Source organism: Cnephaeus nilssonii, assembly GCF_951640355.1.
Source record: "Cnephaeus nilssonii genome assembly, chromosome: 15".
Classification (NCBI taxonomy): domain Eukaryota; kingdom Metazoa; phylum Chordata; class Mammalia; order Chiroptera; family Vespertilionidae; genus Cnephaeus; species Cnephaeus nilssonii.
Window position 1 is genome coordinate 11,330,985 of NC_137086.1, and position 21,979 is coordinate 11,352,963.

At 59.0% G+C, this 21,979-nt stretch overlaps 2 protein-coding genes across 7 annotated transcripts in view; one reads left to right on the plus strand and one right to left on the minus strand.

Annotated features, from left to right (window-relative positions):
- Positions 1-6,137, plus strand: part of DRC1 (dynein regulatory complex subunit 1) — a 32,683-nt gene extending 26,546 nt beyond the window's left edge. The window contains exons 14-17 of one of the 2 annotated variants that reach the window (XM_079792144.1): positions 2,703-2,992; positions 4,138-4,278; positions 4,617-4,719; positions 5,914-6,137. In XM_079792144.1, the coding sequence (XP_079648270.1) occupies positions 2,703-2,992; positions 4,138-4,278; positions 4,617-4,719; positions 5,914-5,976 (597 nt within the window). In that variant the 3' untranslated portion in view covers positions 5,977-6,137. Of the gene's footprint in view, positions 1-2,702; positions 2,993-3,871; positions 4,076-4,137; positions 4,279-4,616; positions 4,720-5,913 lie in introns of those variants that run through there. The other variant, XM_079792145.1, reaches the window with a different exon arrangement.
- Positions 6,138-6,677: 540 nt separating this feature from the next.
- OTOF (otoferlin) overlaps positions 6,678-21,979 on the minus strand; it is a gene marked incomplete at both ends in the record, with an annotated part of 72,479 nt that continues 57,177 nt past the window's right edge. For 2 of the 5 annotated variants that reach the window (XM_079791610.1, XM_079791609.1), the window contains 20 exons: positions 6,678-7,470; positions 9,333-9,433; positions 9,532-9,710; positions 9,860-10,101; positions 10,346-10,444; positions 11,850-11,938; positions 12,290-12,425; positions 13,082-13,249; positions 13,823-13,993; positions 14,096-14,223; positions 14,792-14,929; positions 15,308-15,442; positions 15,567-15,703; positions 16,563-16,629; positions 18,446-18,577; positions 18,982-19,011; positions 20,285-20,355; positions 20,924-21,086; positions 21,202-21,363; positions 21,842-21,961. In XM_079791610.1, coding sequence (XP_079647736.1) covers positions 7,290-7,470; positions 9,333-9,433; positions 9,532-9,710; positions 9,860-10,101; positions 10,346-10,444; positions 11,850-11,938; positions 12,290-12,425; positions 13,082-13,249; positions 13,823-13,993; positions 14,096-14,223; positions 14,792-14,929; positions 15,308-15,442; positions 15,567-15,703; positions 16,563-16,629; positions 18,446-18,577; positions 18,982-19,011; positions 20,285-20,355; positions 20,924-21,086; positions 21,202-21,363; positions 21,842-21,961 — 2,649 coding nt within the window. Of the gene's footprint in view, positions 7,471-8,878; positions 9,060-9,332; positions 9,434-9,531; positions 9,711-9,859; positions 10,102-10,345; positions 10,445-11,849; positions 11,939-12,289; positions 12,426-13,081; positions 13,250-13,822; positions 13,994-14,095; positions 14,224-14,791; positions 14,930-15,307; positions 15,443-15,566; positions 15,704-16,562; positions 16,630-18,445; positions 18,578-18,981; positions 19,012-20,284; positions 20,416-20,923; positions 21,087-21,201; positions 21,364-21,841; positions 21,962-21,979 lie in introns of those variants that run through there. The other 3 variants (XM_079791607.1, XM_079791611.1, XM_079791608.1) reach the window with 3 other exon arrangements.

Sequence of the window (21,979 nt, forward strand, 5' to 3'; positions counted from 1 at the left end):
AAACTCTGTAGAGTAAAAATCACTCTAAGTAAAGTTAAGATATTCATGACAGCTGCGAAAAAATACTTTAAACTCATGACAGTTAAGGGCAGATTTCCTTAATATATAAAGAATTCCCATAAACCAATAAGAAACAGACCAACAACTCAATGGAGCAGACAAGGGATCAGAACATTTTAACACCTCGTAGAAGAGGCAATACGAATAACTTTTAACCGTATAAAATATATATAATGAGGCTTTCTCGTAATAAGAGAAATGCAGATTGAAACTGCTCAAACATATTTTCACCCGTTAGGCTGGCAAAAATCTGCAAGTTTGAGAACCTGAGGTGTGGGAAACAGGCACACGCACAAGTTGCCAGTTGGAGAGTAAACGGTCGCAGCTTCCTTGGAGGGCAATTTGGCAGTACAATTATTACAAAACGGCATACACCTTACTTACCACGCAAGCCCTCTTTTAGGATATATATATACACTGAGTGGCCAGATTATTATGATCTTTGAATGCATAATAATCTGGCCCCTCAGTGTATATCCTCTATACTAATAAAAGGGTAATATGCTAATTAGACTAGGTCAACCGGCCATCTTCCAGATGCCCAACTTCCTTCCGGACAAAGCCATGGTGGTGGGGGCCGAGTCAGAGGCAGTTAGGGGAGATCAGGCCGGCCGGGGAGGGCAGTTGGGTGTGAGACCAAGTCGGCAGGGGAGGGCAGTTGGGGGCGAGATCAGGCAGGCAGAGTAGGGCATTTGGGGGCATGATCAGGCCAGCAGGGGAGGGCAGTTAGGGGCAATCAGGCAGGCAGGCAGAGGCAGTTAGGGGCGATCAGGCAGGCAGGCAGAGAGGTTAGGGGCGATCAGGAAATCGGGGGCAAGGTAGGGGTGATCAGGCTGGCAGGGGGGCAAGGTAGGGGCGATCAGGCTGGCAGGCAGAGGGGTTAGGGGTAATTGGGCAGAGGCAGTCAGAGGGGTGAGGGGTGATCAGGCAGGCAGGCAGGCAAGTGGTCAGGAGTCAGTTGTTCCGGATTGCAAGAGGGATGTCCAACTACCGGTTTAGTTGGACATCCCCCGGTGGGTCCCAGATTGGAGAGGGTGCAGGCCGGGCTGAAGAACCACCCTCCGTGCATGAATTTCATGCACCGGGCCTCTAGTATATAATAAAAGGCTAATATACAAATTGTCCCCTTGACCAGGAGTTCGACCAGCAGGCAGGCCGGCCAAGCGCCCATGTCCCCTTCCCCTGGCCAGGCTGGCTGGACCCCACCCATGCACGAATCCATGCACCAGGCCTCATATATATATCATATTTTCCGGCATATAAGACAACTTTTTAACCCAGGAAAATCTTCTCAAAAGTCGGGGGTCTTATACGCCGGAAAATACGGTACTCACTCTCAACTCCAGCACTGGGACAGCGGCTTGCGGGGGGGGGGGGGGGGGGGGGGGGGGGGGGGGGGGGGGGGGCGGGATACAGGTGCCGTATTTTCCGGAGTATACACACACACACACACACACACACACACACATACATACATACACACACACACATACATACACACACTAAGTGGCCAGATATTATGCGTTCAGAGATCATAATAATCTGGCCACTCAGTGTGTGCATATATACATATATATATATATACACATATATATATATACATACACAAATGTATACATACATATATATACATATATACACATATACACACATTTGAAATATGTTTATTGTAGCTTATTCATTGCAGCATTATTTGAAATGGCAGAAGATTGGAGACAACCTGAATTTCCATCATTTGGTGCATCTACACAATGGATTAGATAATAGATGGAGCATCTACACAATGGATTAGATAATAGATGGTGCATCTACACAATGGATTAGATAATAGATGGAGCATCTGCACAATGGATTAGGTAATAGATGGTGCATCTACACAATGGATTAGATAATAGATGGAGCATCTACACAATGGATTAGATAATAGATGGTGCATCTACACAATGGATTAGATAATAGATGGTGCATCTACACAATGGATTAGATAATAGATGGTGCATCTGCACAATGGAATACTATGCAGCTGTAAAAAGGAACAAACAGTTCATTGTGTAGTTATTCAATAAGATCACTAAGGTTTATTGGTATGTGAAAAAGGCAGTGCAGAGTTATGTATGTTGGATAGTATCATTTATGTAAAAATGGGATGGAAAAGTATTTGCTTGTATGGACATAATATCTCTTTGAAAGGATATATAAGAAACTGACAACATGGTTTGTCTGTGGGAAATAAACTGAATGAACTGAGAAACAGGAGTAGGAAGAATTTTTGAATTTTTTGAAATTTAAAAATTAAAATAGAATTTCTTTTGTCTTATGATTCAAAAGGAGGTATATATCATGCAAGCTTTCTGAATATCAATAAGAGGAGCCCCTGTGCACCCTGATTTAGAAATAGAGCTTTATCATTCTTCTGAAGCCCCCATTTGCCTCTGCCTGGTCCCATCCCCCCTCTTTTCCACTCTTCCTCCTACTTCTTTTCTAGTGTAAATGCATCCCTTTGATCTTTTCTGTAACTTCTATAAAATTTTCTGTTTTTTTCCCCCGTCTATCTTTATACACTCATGCTTGTATATCCCCAATCCATAGTTTCCTCTGGCACCTTGCTCCAGATCATCCCCCAGAATCTGTCACCCCCACAGGAGGGAGACAACCTGATGCCAGCACTGGAGCCGGCAGAGCCGCCAGTCCACAAGGGGGAAGAGGAGGAGGAGGAGGAGGAGGAGGAGAAGCAGAAGAAGGAAGAGGAGAAGAAGGAGGAGGAAGAGGAGAAGGAGGAGGAGGAGGAGGAGGAGGAGGAGGAAAGTCTGGAGGAAGAGGAGGCGGAAAGCATTGTGGAAGAGGAGGAGGCCCCCACTTCTCCCAGGCTCATCCACCCCAACGATGTCCTTAAGATTCTGGAGGCCTTTGTCAAGGGCCTGAAGAAGCCCAGGTGGGCTGCGGGGTGGCGGTCCTGCCTGATGGGGGAAGCTGGGTGGGAGGAAGGGCCAAGCAGATGCCAGCGAGTGCAGAAGAGGCTGCTGAGCAAGAACTTGGGGAGTGAGGAAAGGGATGTCCCAGGGGCGGGCTGGAGGAATCAGTGGGCATTATGACGAAAGAGCTGGGGCATTGAAGCGATCTCATTCACCATTCACTCATTCGTTTACCCATTCGTTGGAGTCTGCTATGTGTAGGCCCCGTGGGAATAACACCCCGTGATCAGAATGATTGTCAACGCATTTGCAGGGTGTCACCTTGCTCAGAGGAGGCCGTGGTCAACTCCATTTGGCTTGTCAGAGAGGGCGTTAGGAGAGGCTGGCCCTGGAACTGGGTTTTCTTGGCTGGATAGAGGGGAGGAAAGGGCATTTCAGGATGTCACAGCCCGGGGAAAGGCCTGGGGGAGGCAAGCATCATAACAGGGAGGTATGGCTCGAGTGTCGGGATCTGGTTAGTGGGCTGGTGGGTGGGAGAGCCAGGTCAGATCTCGGAAAGCCTGCCTACTGTGCGCCCAAGATCTTGGTCTTCACCCTTTAGTGGACAGAGCTAGAAACAAACCTTAAGCAGCGGGGGAGCCGGGATTAGACTTGCATTTTGGAGAGATCATTTTGGCGACAGGGAGGGGGTGATGTTGGGCACAAGGAGAGCGATGGGCAGCCGGGAGGTGCTATCCTGGATTAAGGCTGTCCTAGAGTGGATGGAGAGGCGATGACAGAGTTTGAGAGCTGTTTTGGATGCGTTAGTGAGAGAAACGGGCATAGGAATGAGCTTAAAGCCAGTGAGGTAAACTGATTGAGAGAAAGAGGCTGGATAAACTCCAGTGGTGCTCCCACAGGTGACCATGCACCAGGAATCAGGGACAGTGATGACAAGCGTGTGTCCTTTCCGAGTCTCCATAACCCGATTAGCTTGAATCAGCAGCCGCCAACCTTTCGGACCTCACAGACCACCAGTGGTCCGCCGGTTGGCATGCATAACTGATTGGGAAGGTGACCGGTGGAAAGGCTGTGAGTCTGTGAGGGACAGGCACTGTGACTGAAGTGCCTGGGGGCCTGGGTGGTGCCCGCTGGACTTGATGGCACCAGTGCCCTTAACCTTCAGGGACTTTCGGGCACCAGTGAAGTTGAAGGCCATGCGCGATAACTCCAAGGACTCCGACTACTGGAAGGCCCTGGCCACGGTGATCCCTCGCTCCAAGCAGAACCTCTGGGATGGTCTGTACGCAGCCCTGGAGAAATACCAGTGAGTGTGTGCGTCCTGGCCCAGGAGGAGGGAGCTGGCAGGTGGCGGGGAAGGATCCCGTGTGGAGCGGCCGCAGTGCCGCCTCCCTGTCCATGAGCTCCTGGAGAGGAGCTGCCGTGGGCATCTCCTGTTGGGGGGTGGGGGCAGCGCCGGTGCCTGGCTCTCTGGCCCTGCTCCCCCTGTTCTGGTCCCCGCCAGCCTGGCTCTTTCGGGCAGGAGGGCTGCTCTGGTGGGTGCGGCTTCTGGGGTCCTCTCCCACCTCCAGCTGAGCAGAGACAGAGATCCTCGGCAGAGGATGGAGGAGGCCATGGGCGTCTCACGGATTGTTCTGCCCAAAGCCTGGTCCTGATGCAGAGGGCGGAGCTGCTGCTGGAGTGCGACGCGCTGCAGCAGCAGAACTCGGAGCTGCAGGTGCTGCTGCAGAAGTACCTGGACTCCAAGGTGGGCGGGGCCTCTGGGGTGGGTGGGGCCTCTGGGTGGGCGGGGCCTCCGGGTGGGCGGCACCCTGGGGTGAGGGCAGGAGGTGGGAGCAGGGGGGGTTGGGGAAATTGGGGAGTGGGGGGCGGGGTGCGGGGGGCCGGGAGTGTGCCCTGGGGCTGATATTAGGACGTGAGGTGCCCCCTCCCCCACTGAGGCAAGCAAGTTTTGAGACGCGGGTTGTCAGGCACCATGCCGCCCTGGTTTGGGCGCCAGCTGCTCCCTGGACCCTCTCGGGAGCAGTGCAGGGCCGTGGGGCGTCAGCTCCCTGAGCCCTTCCAGGCGAGGCTCCTTCTGTGGCCCTCACCACCGTCTGTGGGAAGAGGGGGCAGAACGCTTCTCCCCCTTTCCCCGAAAAGGAGACTGGTGACTCCCCCCGAGCAGGGCCTCTCCCCGCCCTGCAGCCCAGGTCGTCCGGCCCGGGACGTGCCCCGGGCAGAGGAGGCTCCCACTGGGGCCGATGTCCCCTGGCCCCCTGTGTGCCCACTCCCGCCAGGGTCGGGCAACAAGGCCTGACGAGAGGGGGGATCTCACCGTCTCTGCTCCCTTTGGTTCCTAACACCGTTCACTGCTGGCTCTGATTGGTGATGGGGTGTCCTTCACATGGTGCTGAGGTCATGGGCCCGGGGGTTGTGACCCTGGGCTGAGCATAGTTCCTCTGCCCTCAGTGTGTGTGGGGGAGGTGACAGGCCAGGCCCTGGGGCTGCGCGGCCCCGTGTGGCCTCAGGCCGCAGGCTGCCCCTGAACAGGGGACGTGGTCTGCTTGGGTGTCATGATGACCCCTTGGCCATGACAGGATTAAGACATTAGGGGAGCATGTGGTCCCCCCTTCCGTCGATGCTATTGTGTGTAAGAGGATGGGGGGCGGGGAGTATAGGGCTAGACTGGGGACCGGGTGGCAGGCGGGGAGGGGAGAGAATTTAAGAGGATGATCAGCGTGGAAGGTTAAGAACGTCCCCCGAGGCGAGTAGCCGGAGCAGAAGCCCAGCCAGAAGCCCCGGAACTGGGCTCCTGAAGGAAGGCAGCTGGGGCGTTCCCGGACATCGGAGGCATTCGGGGAGGGAGGGCATGCAGAGGTTCAGAGGCCTGTGGGAGACCCCCAGAGGCCAGGCAGGGGCCCCCGGGAAAACGGGGTGACCTCCACGCCCTCTCTTCCAGATAAACTCGGAACTGCAAGTTCCTCCGACGCAGGTGCTGCGGATCTCCACGAAGTCCAGCTAGCCCTGACGTGCTGTCAGCTGGGCACCTGTGTGGGTGCGGGTGCGGGTGCCGGAGCCGCACGCGAGCCCCGGGTGCTGCAGGGCACACCCTGCCTGTCCCAGAGCTGCCGCTGCAAGGCGACAGGAGTGACCTGTGTCCTCTATTCATGATTAAAGTCTTGAAAACGTTGTGCCTGGATCTTTTTAAAGAGGTCAGGGCCGGTGAGACGGGCCCCTACCCCCACCTCTGTGTCCTGAGGGGACTTGGTCCCCAGCCTCAGACTGTGGCAGGAGAGCAGGCACGTGGCTGGGAGATGCAGCCCAGGTCGGTGGCTCGGGCTCCCTTGTTGTTTGGGGGGGGGGGGGGGGGTGCAGTTGGTGTCTATCCCTGGGAGCTGGAGCTTTTGGGCAGCTTGTAGGGTCCTCAGCTTCCACTCTGTCCTTGGGCCTGCAGGACCCTGTGGTTGAGCTTTTGGGCCCCCGGGTGCCCTCTGGAAAAGCCAGAGGGACCAGCTGGTACTGAGTTTGCCAACCTCAGAGTGCCCACCGACCCTGCGCCCCACCCCGTCCCCCCACTTGAGCAGACTCATCAGTTCATGTTTGATTTCTTTTATTAAGAGAAACATCACCACTCAGGAAAGACAGCCAGGTGAAACCCAGCTCACGCGGGCAGGGCAGCACCTCAGGTACAGAGGCGCTGCCGCTGGGCAGGGCGGGAGGGCACTAGCTGACAGAGGATGCCCTGGGCATGGATAAAACCTCACAGCTGGGCAAGGGGGGGGGGGTGAAGGGAGAAAACAGCTGCCCCGGCAGGACGGGGAGCCACGTGGAGGAGGAGCCACATGGAGGGGGAGCCACCCCGGGGTTAGTAGGAAGGGTCTGCCCGCTGGTGTAGGATAAATTCTGGTGGTGCCATTGCCCTCACAGGCTATGTCGGGGGGAGGGGGGTTGATGCTTTTCGCTCATTCATCTTTTTAGACAGCCCTGGGCACTGGTCCATGGCATGATTCTCTGTTAATTTCATTAAAGCTTTAGTCCTTGCCTGGAAGGCCTGGGGGAGGTTTGGGGTGGCTTCCTCTGGAACCAGGGCCTGAAGAAGGGGGGTGCCTCAGCAAGGCGGGGCAGACCCCCCACCCACAGGCAGGGACCAGAGGGGCAGGACCCCGCCAGCAGCAGGCTTGGGGAGGAGAGGATGTGCAGTGGGGCTCCTGGGACCCGAGGCCTGGAGGGTGGACAGGGGCTCCGGAGGCTCCCCAGGGAGTCTGGAAAGTCCACGCCAGGGGAGGGGCGAATGCACAGGCCCGGGAGGGGCGCCGCGGGGAGGCCGCGGGGCCCTCACGCCCCCAGGAGCTTCTTGACCATGTAGCCGGGGAGGCTGTAGAGGAAGAGGCCCAGCATGAGCAGCGCCAGCAGCGCCAGCACGATCTTGATGATGAGCCACTTGTAGCGCGTGCAGATGAGGTACTTGATGGACTTGAGGGGGTTGAGGAACCAGACGAAGGCGGTGTCGGGCCGGCTGGGGGAGGGGAGCGGCGGTCAGGCAGGGCATCTCCCAGGGTACCCATCCCCTCAGCCCTGCTGGACCCCAGGAGACCCTGCCATGGCCCCAAAAGGCTGAGTGCTGGAGACTGGGCCGGAGCCATGGCTAAGCACCGGGTTTGCTGCTCACATGCCCGTTGGCAGGACCCTCCGGCGTCCCCACCCCCTCCCAAGGCCCAGCTGGCATCTCTGGCCTTTGGGCAGCCCCGAGCCTCCACCTGGACACCAGCAGCCATGGCCGCTCGCGACCCAAAGGGGCAGCCCTGGTCTTGGGGAGCTGCTCTACTCAGCAGGTCACTGTATAGGGTCCCGTGTCCTCCCTCAGTGAGACCAGTGTTTCTCAACCTCTCCCCCTTCCTGGGGATCAGAAGCTTCTGTCCAGGGTCCGAGGAGCCCCAGTGGGGCGCACGCCACCCTCACCGACCTGCCCACTGTCAGGGGTGGTCACTGCTCTACCTGCCAAGTGGCCTCCTAGCCACGAAGCGCTCATTAAGCTTTACAGTCTGTTGTTTGTGCTACAAAGCAAGAGACTTTACAAAATGTCAAGACATAAAATTAAAGTGTTGAATGTGCTTTTCAAACTCCTGTCTGCTGGTGCCTGGAGGACTCAGCTGGGCAGGGGGGTGGGGATGGAGGTAGGGGGTGCACAGGGCACCTGGTTTCCAGTCCCAGCTGGGACGGCTCAGATCCTCACTTGCACGGCGGGTCAGCAGTGGACCCTACTCCAGGGTCGGTGGAAGGGGAAGTGGCGGTGCCTGGCGCCGAGCGGGGCTCAGCAGATGTTGGCTACTAAGATGCTGGCCTTGGATGGAGCTACTTATCGTCCTGCAGGCGGAACACTGCCGGGGTGGGCAGCTGGGGATGCAGGAGCTATTCAGGACTCGCCGGCTAGGGCCCAAACCTTCCCCTTTCCCTGTCCATGTCTCGGCCCCTTTCCGCCAATGCAGTAGGTTAGTCCGTCAGGAATGTCACCGGGAGAGGAGATGGCGAAGTCTGAGGAATGCTGGGTTGGCAACTTGGAAACCTAGTCCTAGCTCCACCCCAATTTGCTAGGGGACGTTGGGCAGGTTACCTCACCTCTGAGGCCCAATACGTAATCATGTAAAATAGTCATTTCCAGTTCTGAGAGCCTACGAAAGCATTTGAAAGTTCCTCTGTGTGTTCACATGTGTGTGCAATTGTGTGTGTATAACTGTGTGTGTTCTGTGTTCCATGTGTGTGCTGTGTGTGTGTTCCGTGTGAGTGCTGTGTGTGTGCTATGTGTGAGTGCTGTGTGTCTACTATGTGTGAGTGCTGTGAGTGCTGTGTGTGCTCCACATGCTGTCAAGCTCCTGAGCCCCGGTCCAGAGGAAGGGGGAGGAGTACCAGACCCTGAGGATGCGGGCTCAGGCCCCCAGGATCTTCTTGACCAGGTAGCCAGGCACAGAGTAGAGGAAGAGGGCGAGGAGCAGCAGCAGCAGCACGAGCAGCAGCAGCTTGAGCAGCAGCCAGCGATACGTGTGCCACAGGAAGTAGCGGGCAGACTTGAGAGGGTTCAAGAACCAGATGAAGCTCGTGTCGGGCCGGCTGGAGCCGCAGGAGGAGCAGAGGGAGCACCGAGAAAGGACGCACAGGGTGAAGGCTCAGAGCGGCAGGGGGCCCGGCCCAGAGGGGGCCCGGCTCAGAGGGGGCCCGGCCCAGAGGGGGCCCCCCTGGGCTGAGGAGTTCCCAGGAAGGGAGGAAAGGGGAGAGGTGCCTGCAGAGTGGGGGCAAGAAGACCCAAAGGTTCCGGCCCTTCCTTCCTGGTTCAGCGCCCCCGGGGACCAGCGTGGCCGGGGCTCCGGGCGGGCGGGCACTCACTTGGGTTTCTCTAGGGGGTCAGGTTCATTGCGGGCAAGGCCCACTGGGTTCTTTTCCGCCTCCTCCGCGGTCAGCAGATGCAGCTCGGCCTCCACTTTGCCCTGCAGAGAGGAACGGAGCTGTCCCAGGGCCTGGCCCAGGCGCCGGCCCTCCGCACCGGCTCAGCCCTGCCCGCCGCCCCAGCAGGGGTGGTGCCCACCGTGAGCTCAAACTCGTCATTCTCATTGCGGGCCAGGAGGGGCCACCAGCCTTTGACACGCTTCTGCTTGAAGATGGAGACCAGGGGCACGTCCACCTCCCCCGTGGCCATCTCCATGGTGCACTGCTTGGCCGTCTTCGCGCCCCGGGGGAACCGGTTCAGGTCCAGCTCGATGGCCCCTGTGGCAATCTCAGCGTCAGCTCTGACGGACAGACTGGTGGGAAGGAACCCCCGCCCCCCGAGGGTGGGTGGGTTCTCCCTGCCCCCTCCCCCTCCCCCGCCCTCTCTGTCCCGGGTCCCAGTCCCTCAGCCCCGCCCAGCCCTGCACCCAGGAAGTCGTCGGCGGAGAAGTGGTCAGCGTCCCAGATCTGCAGGGTGAGCCGTGCTGGGATCTTGTATTCGGTCTCGTCCCAGGAGAACATGGACTCCTTCTTGGAGATGACGATCTTCTCCTCGGCAGCCAGGTAGTCGAAGGGGAAGAGGTAGCGCCAGTTGAAGTTGCCCTCGCCCGTCAGTGAGTGGTAGTGGACGTCTGTGTCCTGCTTGTCTTCCTGCTGGCCCTTCAGCCACCTGCAGGGAGCCACCTGCTCAGTCCTGCAGCCACCCCGCCCCGCCCCAAGCTCCCCCTCTCACCTGGGGATCCAGCATCGCTCCCTCCCCTCCACTCTCTCAGCCTCTCCCACCCCACAGCTCCCCCTCACACCTGGGGATCCAGCATCAGCCCCTCCCACCCCTCTGTCCTGGCCCTCTTCTCCCCCCGCTCAGGAAGGGGGGGTCACTCTGTCCAGCCCCCCAGCCAGGGGCCTTCACTCACCCCCGCACAAAAATGTCGCTGGACTTCTCCCCAGTGAAGAAGTCATCGTCCTCCAGGACCACCTCATCCGTGTTCCACACGATGACCCGCAGCTCGTACCTGGGCGGGGAGAGGGGATTAGCAGTTGGGGATGGGGTAGGGTGGTGAGGTGGTGGGGGGAGGTTACCCCAGGATCTCAGGGCTGGGATGGGCAGGGGGCTGGAGCTGAGCTGACAGAGAGAAGTCCCGGGGACTTGGGCTGAGCATGGGGCCTGGACAGTTGGAGCTGAGAGAGTCGAGGGGAAGGAGAGAGGTGGATCCCCAGGTGTGAGAGGGCCAGCCAGTCAGTACAGCTGCTGTGAGGAGAGCCCCAGGGGAAGCCAGTCTGGCTGGACCATGGGGACCCCAGCACACTCCTGGGCAGGGAGGGGCAGGGCAGGGAGGTGGCTCAGGGCAGGGAGGTGGCTCAGGGCAGGGAGGTGGCTCAGGGCAGGGCCGGCTGCTGGGGGCGGCTGAAGAGAGGCCCAGAGTCAGGAGCAAGGTCCTTGTCTCCAGGGGCCGGAAGCTCCATTCCAGTTCTCACAGAAATGTACACTTAAGTCCGGCAGCCGGCAGCGGACGCCCTGGAATCCAGTCTCCTGTATGTCCTTGCCCCAGAGAGAATTTTCCCTTTGCAGTGTAATTGTCATGATAAACGAGGTAGTTACATTTCAACTTTTAGGAGTGAGGTTGAGTCACCCACTAACAATTGATTGGAACGTGGTTCTTGGAGTTAGGCCCTGGACTGCAAGTCCCGGTGACACCATAGGATGGGGTGTCCCCTAGTGGTAGGTCCTGGAACTGCACACTCGTGGTCGCCGAGGGGGAGGCTATTTCGAGCAGAATTGTCTGCATAATTTGCCCGCCCAGAGCAAAATGGAAATACGAGGCTCTTTGTTCAAAAATCATCAAGGATCTCAAGATGATTGGGTTGGAGCAAGGGTGGGGCGTCTCTGAGCACAAGCCGCTGTGCGGATCCAACTGCCCATGAAACTGGCCCCCGTTTCAGGCCCTGAGGGCATCACAGCTGCCAGGGACTAGAACCTGCCACTGTCCAGACGGGAAAACTGAGGACCAGGGAGGCAAAGGGACTTGGCCAGGGTCAGCCGGGAGCGGCAGCGGGCTTGGATCCCGGCCCCGTGCTCTTTCCACGCGACCCTCCTCCTGCTCATCTCCTTGGCCGGCGCTTCAACTAAAACTGACAGCCTGGTGTGGGGGCTGCCGAGAGCAGAGCAGGCTCTCAGGGGTCCCGGGCTTAGGTGCACCTGTGTATCATGTGTGGGAGCCCACACTTGGGTGAGCGCCCACAAACGGGTACTAACGTGTGCTCATGGCCAAGGGCAGGCCTCACCACCCTCTGGATGGGTTGGTGTGTTCCCACCACAAGGCCTCATGGGGAATGCCAACCGCCCCGGTGACCTGGGCTGTGGAGGGAGTGGCCAGGGCTGGAGACAGGGAAGGATGGTGCTGGGCCCCAGCAGCTCACTTCTTGGGCTTCCGGGGGGAGATGTCCAGAGGCGTCCCCGGGGCCGGCATGTCCATGGGGAACATGTCCACCCACAGCTCCAGGCGGCCCTGAGGAAGAGGGGCGTGCCAGGTCTCCCCGAGACTCCTCCTCTGCTCTCCACCCGCTCCCAACCTTTGTTTTGTCAGGACCCCTCTCATCAGTTTCCATCCTTGGGTGCCAGGAATTCCTCTGACGTCATCAATAGCCAATCACAGCTTCTGAGGGAGGCACCCAGGGATCCACCAGAGCTGATGGGGCACTCACTCCAGGCAAAGATGTGCCACCGGAGTTACCGCGGAGGGCCACGGTGGGGAGCTGCCACAGGCTTTGGGAATGCAGCCAATAGCATGAGCATCCGTGTTACGGGCCCAGGTGGGGATTCCCCGATCCCAAACACCCCAGAACCTCAGGGGCGTCACCTGCTCGATCCCCGGCTTGTCAGGGTTGAGCAGCGGCCGCGTCTCCACGTGCTCCGGCACCAGACGGCAGCCCACGCGGGGGATGTCCTCCCAGTGCCGCAGGGCGCACAGCGCCACGTGCTCATCGGTGGGCCCCCTGTGACCTGTGGAGGCCAGCAGGGCAGCTGCACACACGGGCTCAGCGGAACAGGATCTGTGCTGGGCCAGGGACTTGGGCCCAAAGAGCCCCCGAGCCAGCCCTGGTCCACACATCTCCATGGTACTGTTGGGGAGACTGAGGCACAGAGGGAGAAGCAGCTTGCCCGAGCTCTCAGCTGTGCCACAGGGCCCAGAGAGCTCTGTGTCCTTGGTTCTCTCTGCCTGGGGACGTGAGAGACTCCCGAGGGGGTGTGACGCCAGGGAGGGCAAGAACCCCCCTTCCTGTCCCAGCATCCTGAAGGCGGTCAGCACCAGGTCCCCGCACAGTCTGCCTGATTCTCTGGGAAGGGCCACCTGGGCGAAGGAGTGGGGAGCGTGCAGGGCTGGGAGCCACGTGACCTTGGACAAGTCACTGTGCTGGGTCTCAGATTCCTCATCAATTGAATGGGGAGACCCTCCCCAGCCCAGGATGCTGAGAAGGAGAGAGAAGGCAAGAAGCAGGCAAGCGCTGTGTCGCGTGGGGAGACTGGGCAGAGGTGGGCAGACTGGAGTGGGACTCGGGGCCGAGGAGACCCCAGGCTAGGCCTCCAGGTTCCATCGAGGGAAGTGTGGGTCCCTCCTTGGCCCCTGCCCCCCTGTGGCTGCACCCAGCACCCGTTACCGTTCTCGTCCTCCATCTCGGAGGGCCCAGTGAAGACGCGGTTGGACACCTTCACCCGCCCGGGTGGCCCGAAGTGGGGGCCGTCCACTTTGCCCTCCTTGCACAGGCGGGTCAGGATCTGGCTGGGCTTCATGGGGTCCCGCCAGATATTGTAGCCGTGTCTGTGGGGGGACACACAGGCTCGGTGGGGCTCAGGTGGGCTGGGCCATTCCCAGGTGGCAGCTGGTTAGGGCCAGTTCTCTGAAGTTGTCTGTTGCCCTAGTGGGTCCCGCCCTGGGTTCCAGGCTCAGCTGAGATGCTGGGGCTGCTGGAGGATGATCCCTCCTGCCCTGGGCTCTGTCCCCAGATGCCCAGTGTCCCAGTGTCCAGTCTCCCTCTGTGGGGCCCACTTCTCTGAAACCTCAAAGACTCCCATGAGGACACTGATAACCAGAGAGGTTAAGGGATGTCACCAGGGTCACACAGCCTGTCACTGGCAGAGACCAGCCAGATCCCGAGGAAAGGGCACAGTGCCGCCTCGCTCTACCCTCCTTGCCCTGCCTCCTCTGTCCCGGAACCCCCTGGCGGCTCTCTCCTTGTCTTAGACTCTGTGCTGGGAGGCTGTGCCCAGAGCCTGCAGGGGCTCAGGCCCGGCCTGGAACAGAACCTGTACTAGGCCCAGCTTCCCAAACCGCCTGCTCTGACGCTTGTTTTTGGAGTCACGGTAGAGCAGGTGGCCCGCCCGCCCCACCTACATGGAGTAGGTCTGGGCGATGCCGCAGGTGGCGCGGTGCTTGCTGTAGAAGCGGTTCTCCAGGTCGATCTTGGTTTCCCCAATGAGGTCATCGGTGCCGACCAGGTCCCAGTCGTACACGGACACCGTCAGCATGGACTCCATGGGGAAGGACGCCTCGATGTCAAAGGACCTGGCAGGGCGGAGGTTGGGAGAAGGGATGAGGGTGACGCAGGGTGGGAGGGGTCTGGGCTGGAGAAGGGGGGGTGGGAGGAGGGCCACCAGGAGGCCTTACTTCCCAAAGACAGGGTTGAGCTGCTTGGAGATGTAGTTCTCCTTGTCCCGGATGTCGGTCTTGCCCAGACGGATGGCGATGTAGGGGTCAGCTTTGCCGTTGATGTCTGCGGGGTGCAGGTCTGTGGCCTGAGAGGGGAGGCGTGCTCCTGAACAGGCGCCCCACACCCTCCTCCTCTCCCAGTCCCCCCCCCCCCCCCCCCCCCGCTCCCTGAGAGTTCCTGATGGCGACCACTGGACCGGAGGCAGGAGACTTGCTGTGTGCCCTCCAGGCCCCAGCTTCCTCATCTATAAAAGATGGGAACTAGCCCTCACTGGCTTGGTTCAGTGGACAGAGCATCGGCCTGCAGACTGGAGGGTCCAGGGTTCGATTCCAGTCAAGGGCATGTACCTCAGTTGCAGGCTCAGTCCAGGCCCCTGCATGTGGGAGGCAACCAATCGACGTGTCTCTCTCACACCGATGTTTCTCTCTCTGTTTCTCCCCCTCCCTTCCACTCTCTCTAAAAAGCAATGGAAAAATACCCTTGGGTGAGGATTAACAAAAAATAAAAAATAAAATAATAATTAAAGAAAGATGGGAACTAGACCACACGACCTTCAGGTTCCTCCCAGGCAGGGGCTGTCAGTTGGCAACTGCTTCAACCCTCCTGGGCAGGAGGCCTGGGCGACGGGGGAGGGGGCAGGAGGGGAGGCTCACCCGGACCACATAGACTCGGACCAGCACGTTGATGGGGTCATTGCTGGGGATGCCCTGGAACATGCCGTAGGTGGGGTCGAATCCAGCTTCCCGGGACACATCCTCTGGGAGCGGCACTTTGTACATGCAGAGGGAGCCCTGGGCAAGGCAAGCATGGGTCAGGGTGCAGGTTTCTATGCGCACAGGTGGGGGTGCCATTCCACACAGCCAACACTTTGCACCCCTTGGGGGCGGGGCCTTAACTCTTTGGTTGCTGGATCATGGGAGGTCCAGGGGTTCTGGAGGAAGTGGCCAGGGCAGTGGCAGGAAGGGGGGTAAAGTATGGTAAGCACCTTGGGGAGGCCCTTGGGGCAGATGCTTTTTATCCATGAGCATGGAAGTCTGTTCATATTTTACCAACCAGCACAGCTGACGGTTCCACGTGACTGTCAGCCTTGAGCTCAGGCTGGTGTGGTGGTAGGGACGGCAGGGGTGGCAGGGGACTTGGGGTTCAGGGCCGGGGGCTCCTCGCCTGACCTTGAACCGGCCCACGATGCGCTCCTCCTCAGTGGAGCCATCTTCATCATCGCCCGTCTTGCCTCGAAGCAGGTTGAAGGTGTGCAGCCAGTCCTCGAAGTGGTCGAACTCTGCCTCCAGCTCCTTGGGGTACACCTGAGCCAGGCGGAGCCGTCAGGGGGACGTGGCCTGTCCACCTGCCTCCCTCTTGTCCCTTCGGCCACCTCCTGCCCTCAGGCGCGACCCCGCACCCCTGGTAGGGGCTGCCCCAGACCCTCACCTTGAGCTCGTCAATCTTGGATTTCTTCTTCTCAGGGGCCTCCAAGCCCTGGCCAGGCCCGGGGCTCTGGATTCTCTTCTTCTTCTCCTCCTTCGCAGCCTTTGCCTTCTCCTTGCCCTTCAGCGGCCCCTTCAGGCCTGGCCGGACACAGAGAAGGAGGCCTGGTCAGTTCGGGGCAGAAGCGATGGAGCAGGGAGGCCTGGGTGGAGAGCCAGCTCGCTACTGATTTACTTAGTAATTTCACTCGGCCGGTCCCTGTGTACTCATCTGTGAGATGTACACAATGCTCCCTGGCGTGCCCGCCTCACCCGGGTGCGGGTGCCCAGGAAGGTCATGCAGGGAGGGTGTACAAAGACTGTTGTCGTGCCCTTCGACAGAGCAGGGCATGGAGGGTGCTCCCTCTCCTCTCTGGAACTCGGTCTGCTTGCCTGTCACACTATGAGGGTTGTTCCACATCGGCATTTCCCAAAACGCATTCGGTGGAACATCAGGTGTAGGTGTTCTTGTAAGGCTTTTGAAAAAAGGGTAGCACGGTCCAATGTGTTGGGGAAATATTTTGTATTATATCTTCCTTTTAGAGATTTATGATAACATTTGTATATTAAAGGCACTGAGAAGTCCTGCACCAAAAAGACTTATTTTTCACATTGAACCACAGAACTCTCTTTCCCCTCCGGCATACCCATTGACACTGTTCAATGGAAAAGGTCTGGAAGATGCTGGGAAGGAGGAGCTGTGAGGTCCCTTCCCGCTCTTAGGTTTGGTGGCTCTAAATGGCTGTCCATCACTGTGGTTGCTGAACTGGTCAGAGTAAAAGCCACTCTGGATCAGTCCGAGCATGCCTGCTCGTGCCCAGGGATGCCTGATGACAGCTGTGGGCCCGTGGGTGGGAGCGAGGAGCGGCTGGTGCAGCGAGCAGGGGAGCCAGCCATCTGGGGGCGGGGGGGAAGGGAGGGAGGAAGAGGAGGGGCAGAGATCTAGGGTTCCAGGGCTCACCCTCACTGTTGTCAATCTCCTCTTTCTCCTCCAAGTCCATTCCTGAGGTATCTTGCTGTCGAAGTTGCTGCCAAAAGATGAGGTGAGGAGGAGGGAAGGTCGGCTTCTTGGGGAGGGTCTATGGACCCCCCACTGCAGTCTCAGTCCAGTCTTAAGTGCACTAGAGACAGAGACTCCTTCCCACTGGGCTACAAACGCATCGCGTGCTCTGCTCACGTGGATTAAAAAAGTGTATGATGTGGACACGATGACCAGCTGTACGTAGGGGTTTATGATTCTTTAAATTGTGCATCATTGAAAACATAGTGTCCTTTAATGTTGCCTGGTATATTATTATATTATAATGTAGAAAAGTGTAACTGAGTGAGAAAATCTGCTTTATTTCCCTCACTCAGTTCACCCCACCCCACCTACTGGAGACCCAATCACTAGGTTTCAGCCAAAGCCCCGCCGTCGCGTGGGGGCAGCCTGTGCATTCAGACAAAGAGACCACACGCAGCCCCTGGAGCTCCAGCCTGGCCACCCCGGGTCCAGGAGGGGATGGTGGGAGGAGATCCTGCTGTGTCCCCCAATTATCTGCTTTCCTGTTCTTTTTTAAAAATATATTTTTATTGATTTCAGAGAGGAAGGGTGAGGGAGAGAAAGATAGAAACATCAATGATGAGAGATGATCATCAACCGGCTGCCTCCTGCACGCCCCCCACTGGGGATCGAGCCTGCAACCCAGGCATGTGCCCTTGACCGGAATCGAACCTGGGACCCTTCAGTCCGCAGGCAGACGCTCTATCCATTGAGCCAAACCAGCGAGGGCTGCTTTCCTGTTCTTGACGAGTTTTTCTTACCACACAGCCAACTTAGCTTCCCTTGTAGCTGCGTGGCTATGGGACCAGATTCTGGCCAATACGCGCAATTTCTGGGATGGGCCCTTACAAGGAAAGGAGTCTGACTCCTCTTCTCCCCTGTACCCCTTCCTGTGCACTGGCATTAGGGCATGATGGCAAGCCCTCTCTAATGATACCCATGCCAGGAGGCAGGTGGTAGGACCTTGCTCCTTGACACTGCCGAGTCACCAGGCCAGCCCTTTTCTCGGTCACACGGATCTTGCTCACTGCAGCCGCTCAGCCTGTGCTCTGACTAGGGGATGTGGGCATCGCGCACAGCGTGGGCCACAGAAGGGGCCTGGGCGGGAGTGTGGCTGGACCAGCGCAGCTGAGCAAACACAACCGCAGGCATGTGTCCCTCCAGGTCAGCCAGCCCGTCAGGAGCGCCCAGAGCTAGGAAGGCAGCGGAGACCGAACAACGGAAGAAGAGGAGGGACATGTGCCCACTTTCTGGAACTTGCTGCCTGGCCCAGCAGACAGAACCCATGTGCGCACAACAGGGGGAGAGCGTGCCGCTGCCCCAGGGATGGAGAATGTGTCAAACAGTGTGGAGATGGGCAAGTGCTGCCGAGAAGTTGTTTCTGTTTGACCCCTGAGCACGTCACCTCCTCCGGGAAGCCTCCCCTGACTGCTGCAGGTACTGACTGGCTTTTGCCCCCACACTATACTGTGTGTATTCACACGTCCATTCCGCCCGGCAACCAGAGGGCTCCTCAGGGCAGGCGTGGCGTCTTATCTGTTGGCTCCCATAGATAAGGTGGTGTCTGACCCATCTATATTCCAGAGACGTTTGTGAAATAAATGGATGAGAATGAGAGAAAAGCAAGCCAGGGAAGGTGAGTCCTGAGCTAGAACTTCAAGGCTGTTCCCAGCTCATGCGAATGGGGCGGAGGAGCCAGCTCAGGTGGGAGCCGGAGAGAAGTTGGGCAGGAGGGCCTGATGGGGGGGTTGGAGCCACCTCCCCCATTCCCCCTTAGCCCCTAGCCCAGGCCGAGGCCTCACCTCCTTCATGGTGTCAATGGAGGCGAAGTACTTGGACCACCAGTCCAGCATGCTCTCATCCGGCTCCTCCTCCTCCGGCTCGTCCGAGCTGCCCTTCTTCTTCTTTTTCTTCTTCTCCTTCTCCTCGTCAGCCTGGTGGGTAGGCCAGGTCCAGAGTCCTGCATACATCCCTGTGCCCTGGCCATTCCCTGGGCCCTGAACAATCAGGGGTCCCCCATCTGTTCTGACCCCTGCTCCCGGAAAGCCCGGGGCTCCACGAAGCTCTGTGGGGCCACCAATATCAGGGGAGCAGGGCTTCGTTTTGTGGAGGAGGATGCCAGGACTGGAGAGGTCATGACCTGCCAACAGGAGCCACTGGCCACAGCAGGACTGGCACTCAGGGGCCCCGCTGCCCAAGCAGCCCTCTCCCTCCGCCTCCTTGGAGGGTGTGCAGGTGTGAGCATCACAGGCCTGGGGGGTGGCTCAGTACCTGATGCTGGGCCCAGTGTAGGGTCCTCTTTCCCCAGAATCTCCCCCTCCACGGTCCCCTCACTCACCACATCCACCTTGATGACGGCATCAGAAGTCTGTAAAAGGGAACCAAAGACACGGGGACAGAATTAGCGCCCCGGGGCCTGGAGTGGAGGCAGCTGCCCAGCCAGGGAGCACGAGGGGAGGGAGCTCACTCAGGGACGCTCTGTGTGCCGAGTCCCTGTGCCCCCAGGGTCAGCTCAGCACGGCAGGCACATCGCTGCTGAGCCTGCAAAAGGCCTGCTTCCCAGATGCTCCCCCAGACCCACCGGGTGGTGGTTCTCAACCCCGAGACAGCTGTGACTCCCCCGGTGATTTCAACGGGAGGTCAGGGTCGGGAGGGGAGGCGGGCCGCATGCAGGAGTTCAGTGACGTTGGCTAGATGGAGTCAACTTCAACTCCCTTGTTCCTCCCTCACCAGGTCAAGGCCTTAACAATTAAGTGGATATGCACACACACAACTGCATAGCCAAAGAGGACCCTGGCGAGACACCCCACCAGAGCCCAGGGCCCGTGGGATGATGGGGACGCTAAGGTACTGGCCTCTGTCTTGTTTGCTGACAGCCTGAAACTAGGGCCTTCCCAGCAGACCCCCAGGAGGACTGGACCTTGTCTGCTCCCCTTTCCCGAGAGTCATGCCCACTGCTAACTCAGCCACTGGCCAGGACCCTCTGGGGCCAGGAATTCTGAGCCAAGAGAGGGTGGGCCTGATGAGGAGTCAGGTAAGCTCAGATCTCGGAAGCTAGGAGAAGCCCAGGCTGGGTGAGGCAGGCCGGGCTGGAAATGAGATTTGGAGAAAGTGGTGGAGAGGAAGCCCACGTCCAGCCCCTCAGCACTGTCTGGACGCAGGATGGCCTGCTCCCGGCTGGCCTCCATCCTGCCCTCCCTGCCCATGCCGACCCCACATCCAACCCCCAGGCGGCAGGTCTCCCTCTGGCAGACAATGGCCTTAGTCCTAAGGCCAGGAGGAATAAGGAGCTTCCAGCCAGAGACCCTTCCACAACCGAGGTCTGGGGAGAGCTGTCTGTGAATGGCTGGGATGGAAAACCAGGAACCCTTTGGAAAAAACACTGGTGTCCCCACAGGGAATCCATCGCTTATGGTGTCGCTAGTTGGAGTGAAAATAATCGCAGGCTATCACCTCAAATGGTGACTGCTCTTCGTGTCTCTCCTACAGGCACGCCACACACCCAGAGTCTAGGATGGAGCTTTATGCACACGTAGCCAGGGTTAGCCCTGGACACGTGACGGAGGCGGCCTGGCTCCCAGGGAGGGGCACATGCAGCTTCACGCGCCCAGCCAGTGTGGCACGGACCCCAGGCGCCTTACCGCATCCAGCTTCACCATGGTCTCCAGCTTCTTGACGGGCACCTCTGGCTCCATGTTCACCACGACCTCCCCTGTGGGGCGACAGGAGGGGCCCCCATTGCACAGCACACGGCAGCCCCGGAGGAGTCTTACTGGACAGAGAGATGGACAGACAGGCAGACAGACAGGGAAGAGCAGGAGTAACAGTGAAAGTCAGGCGTGAGCAGAAGGACCAGAGGCCTGAAGCTGGTTTTCGAGAAGAGAGGAGGGCGGAGCAGTTGAGGGATAACTGATGGGCGTAAGGAGAGGGAGAAGGTGAGCCAGAGGGAAGGAGGGCTGCCGTTGAGAGAAATAGTGGAGGCTGGGCTGGGAGGGAGGCTGGGAAGGAGGCCTGGGTCTTCTCCACGAACCAGCCTGGAAGCCGCCTGCCCTCAGGCCCTCTAAGGACTTCTCCAGCTCTGGCTCTTTCCCGCCCTAGAATGCGGGGCAGATCTGGGCAGCTTCGGCTCTCAGGCTAGGACCTCCCCACTGGCCTCCTCTGTACCCACTTGGGGGTGCACTGGAGGAGCGAACGGGTGGCTGTGTGGACTGGACCGTGAGCTGGAACTCCCTCCCACGGACTGAGTGGAGACAGGCCTGGGTTTGGGGGTGTGGTCATACCGGTGCTGTTCCAGTTGGGGGCTGAATGGTCCGGGGGCCGGTAGATGAAGCGCCGAAGGGAGCTAACGGCGTGGGAGCCCACAAGGGTGTAGCGGCCGAAGGCCCGGCAGTCCACCACGCGGATGTTCAGGGGCGGGTGCAGTAGCTCGTTCTCTGGGAGGTCCTGGGATGTTGACCAATGGAGCCTGAGCTCGGAGAAGCGGGCAGAGGCACCTGGCCTTGCCCAGCCACACCGGCCACACCCAGCTCTGCCAGGTGACGCCCAAGCCTGCACCCACCACTTCAAACCACTTGACAAGGGTGCTGAAGTTGGGGTTCTTCTTGTAATTGTGGATCATGGATGACTGTACCCCCTTCCCCGCACACTCGATGTCCACCCTCGGCCGGTCCACCTGGGCCAGGTTCACCCGCTTCAGGTCCCGCAGGCCCCAGAACAGCACCTGGTGGGGGTCAGGGGAGATGAGAGTCCCCTCAGGCACGGGAGCCAGCTATGGGTGGACCGGGCCACCTGAGAAGGAGCTGGGCCGTGGAGTGGGCAGTGCGTCAGGAGGGGCAGGGCCAGGAGAGCTGACAGGAGTGGGTGTGGTGGGCAGAGAGGAGGGCTGGGAAAGGCCCAGAACATGGCCGGGTGGCTCAGCGCAGACCGGCCAGACCCTGGACTGGTGGGGACCTGGGTCTGCTGCTGGCTCCAAGTGTGACCTTGGACAAGTCACTTCCCCTCCTTGTCTCTGTCTCCTTGTCTGAAAAATGAGGTGGCCTGAGGTGGAGGAAGACCCTGGGATTTGAGGTCAATGATGTAATATGTGCTTATGACCCCGATGGCGTAAGAGAGTGAGGGAGCAAGGAAGAGCGAGCACAGCAGGGCCTGTCCAGGGCAAGGACAGGAGGGATGAGGGGGTGAGCGGAGCCCGCACGCACCTCGATTCGGTATTTGCTGAGCACGGGCCGGATGCCCATGGGCACGGGCATGATGGGACCTCGATCCATGTCCATCGGGCCATCGATGGGGGGCAGGTCGGCCTTCCCTGCTGGCCCGATCTGGGGAATTGGGGTCAC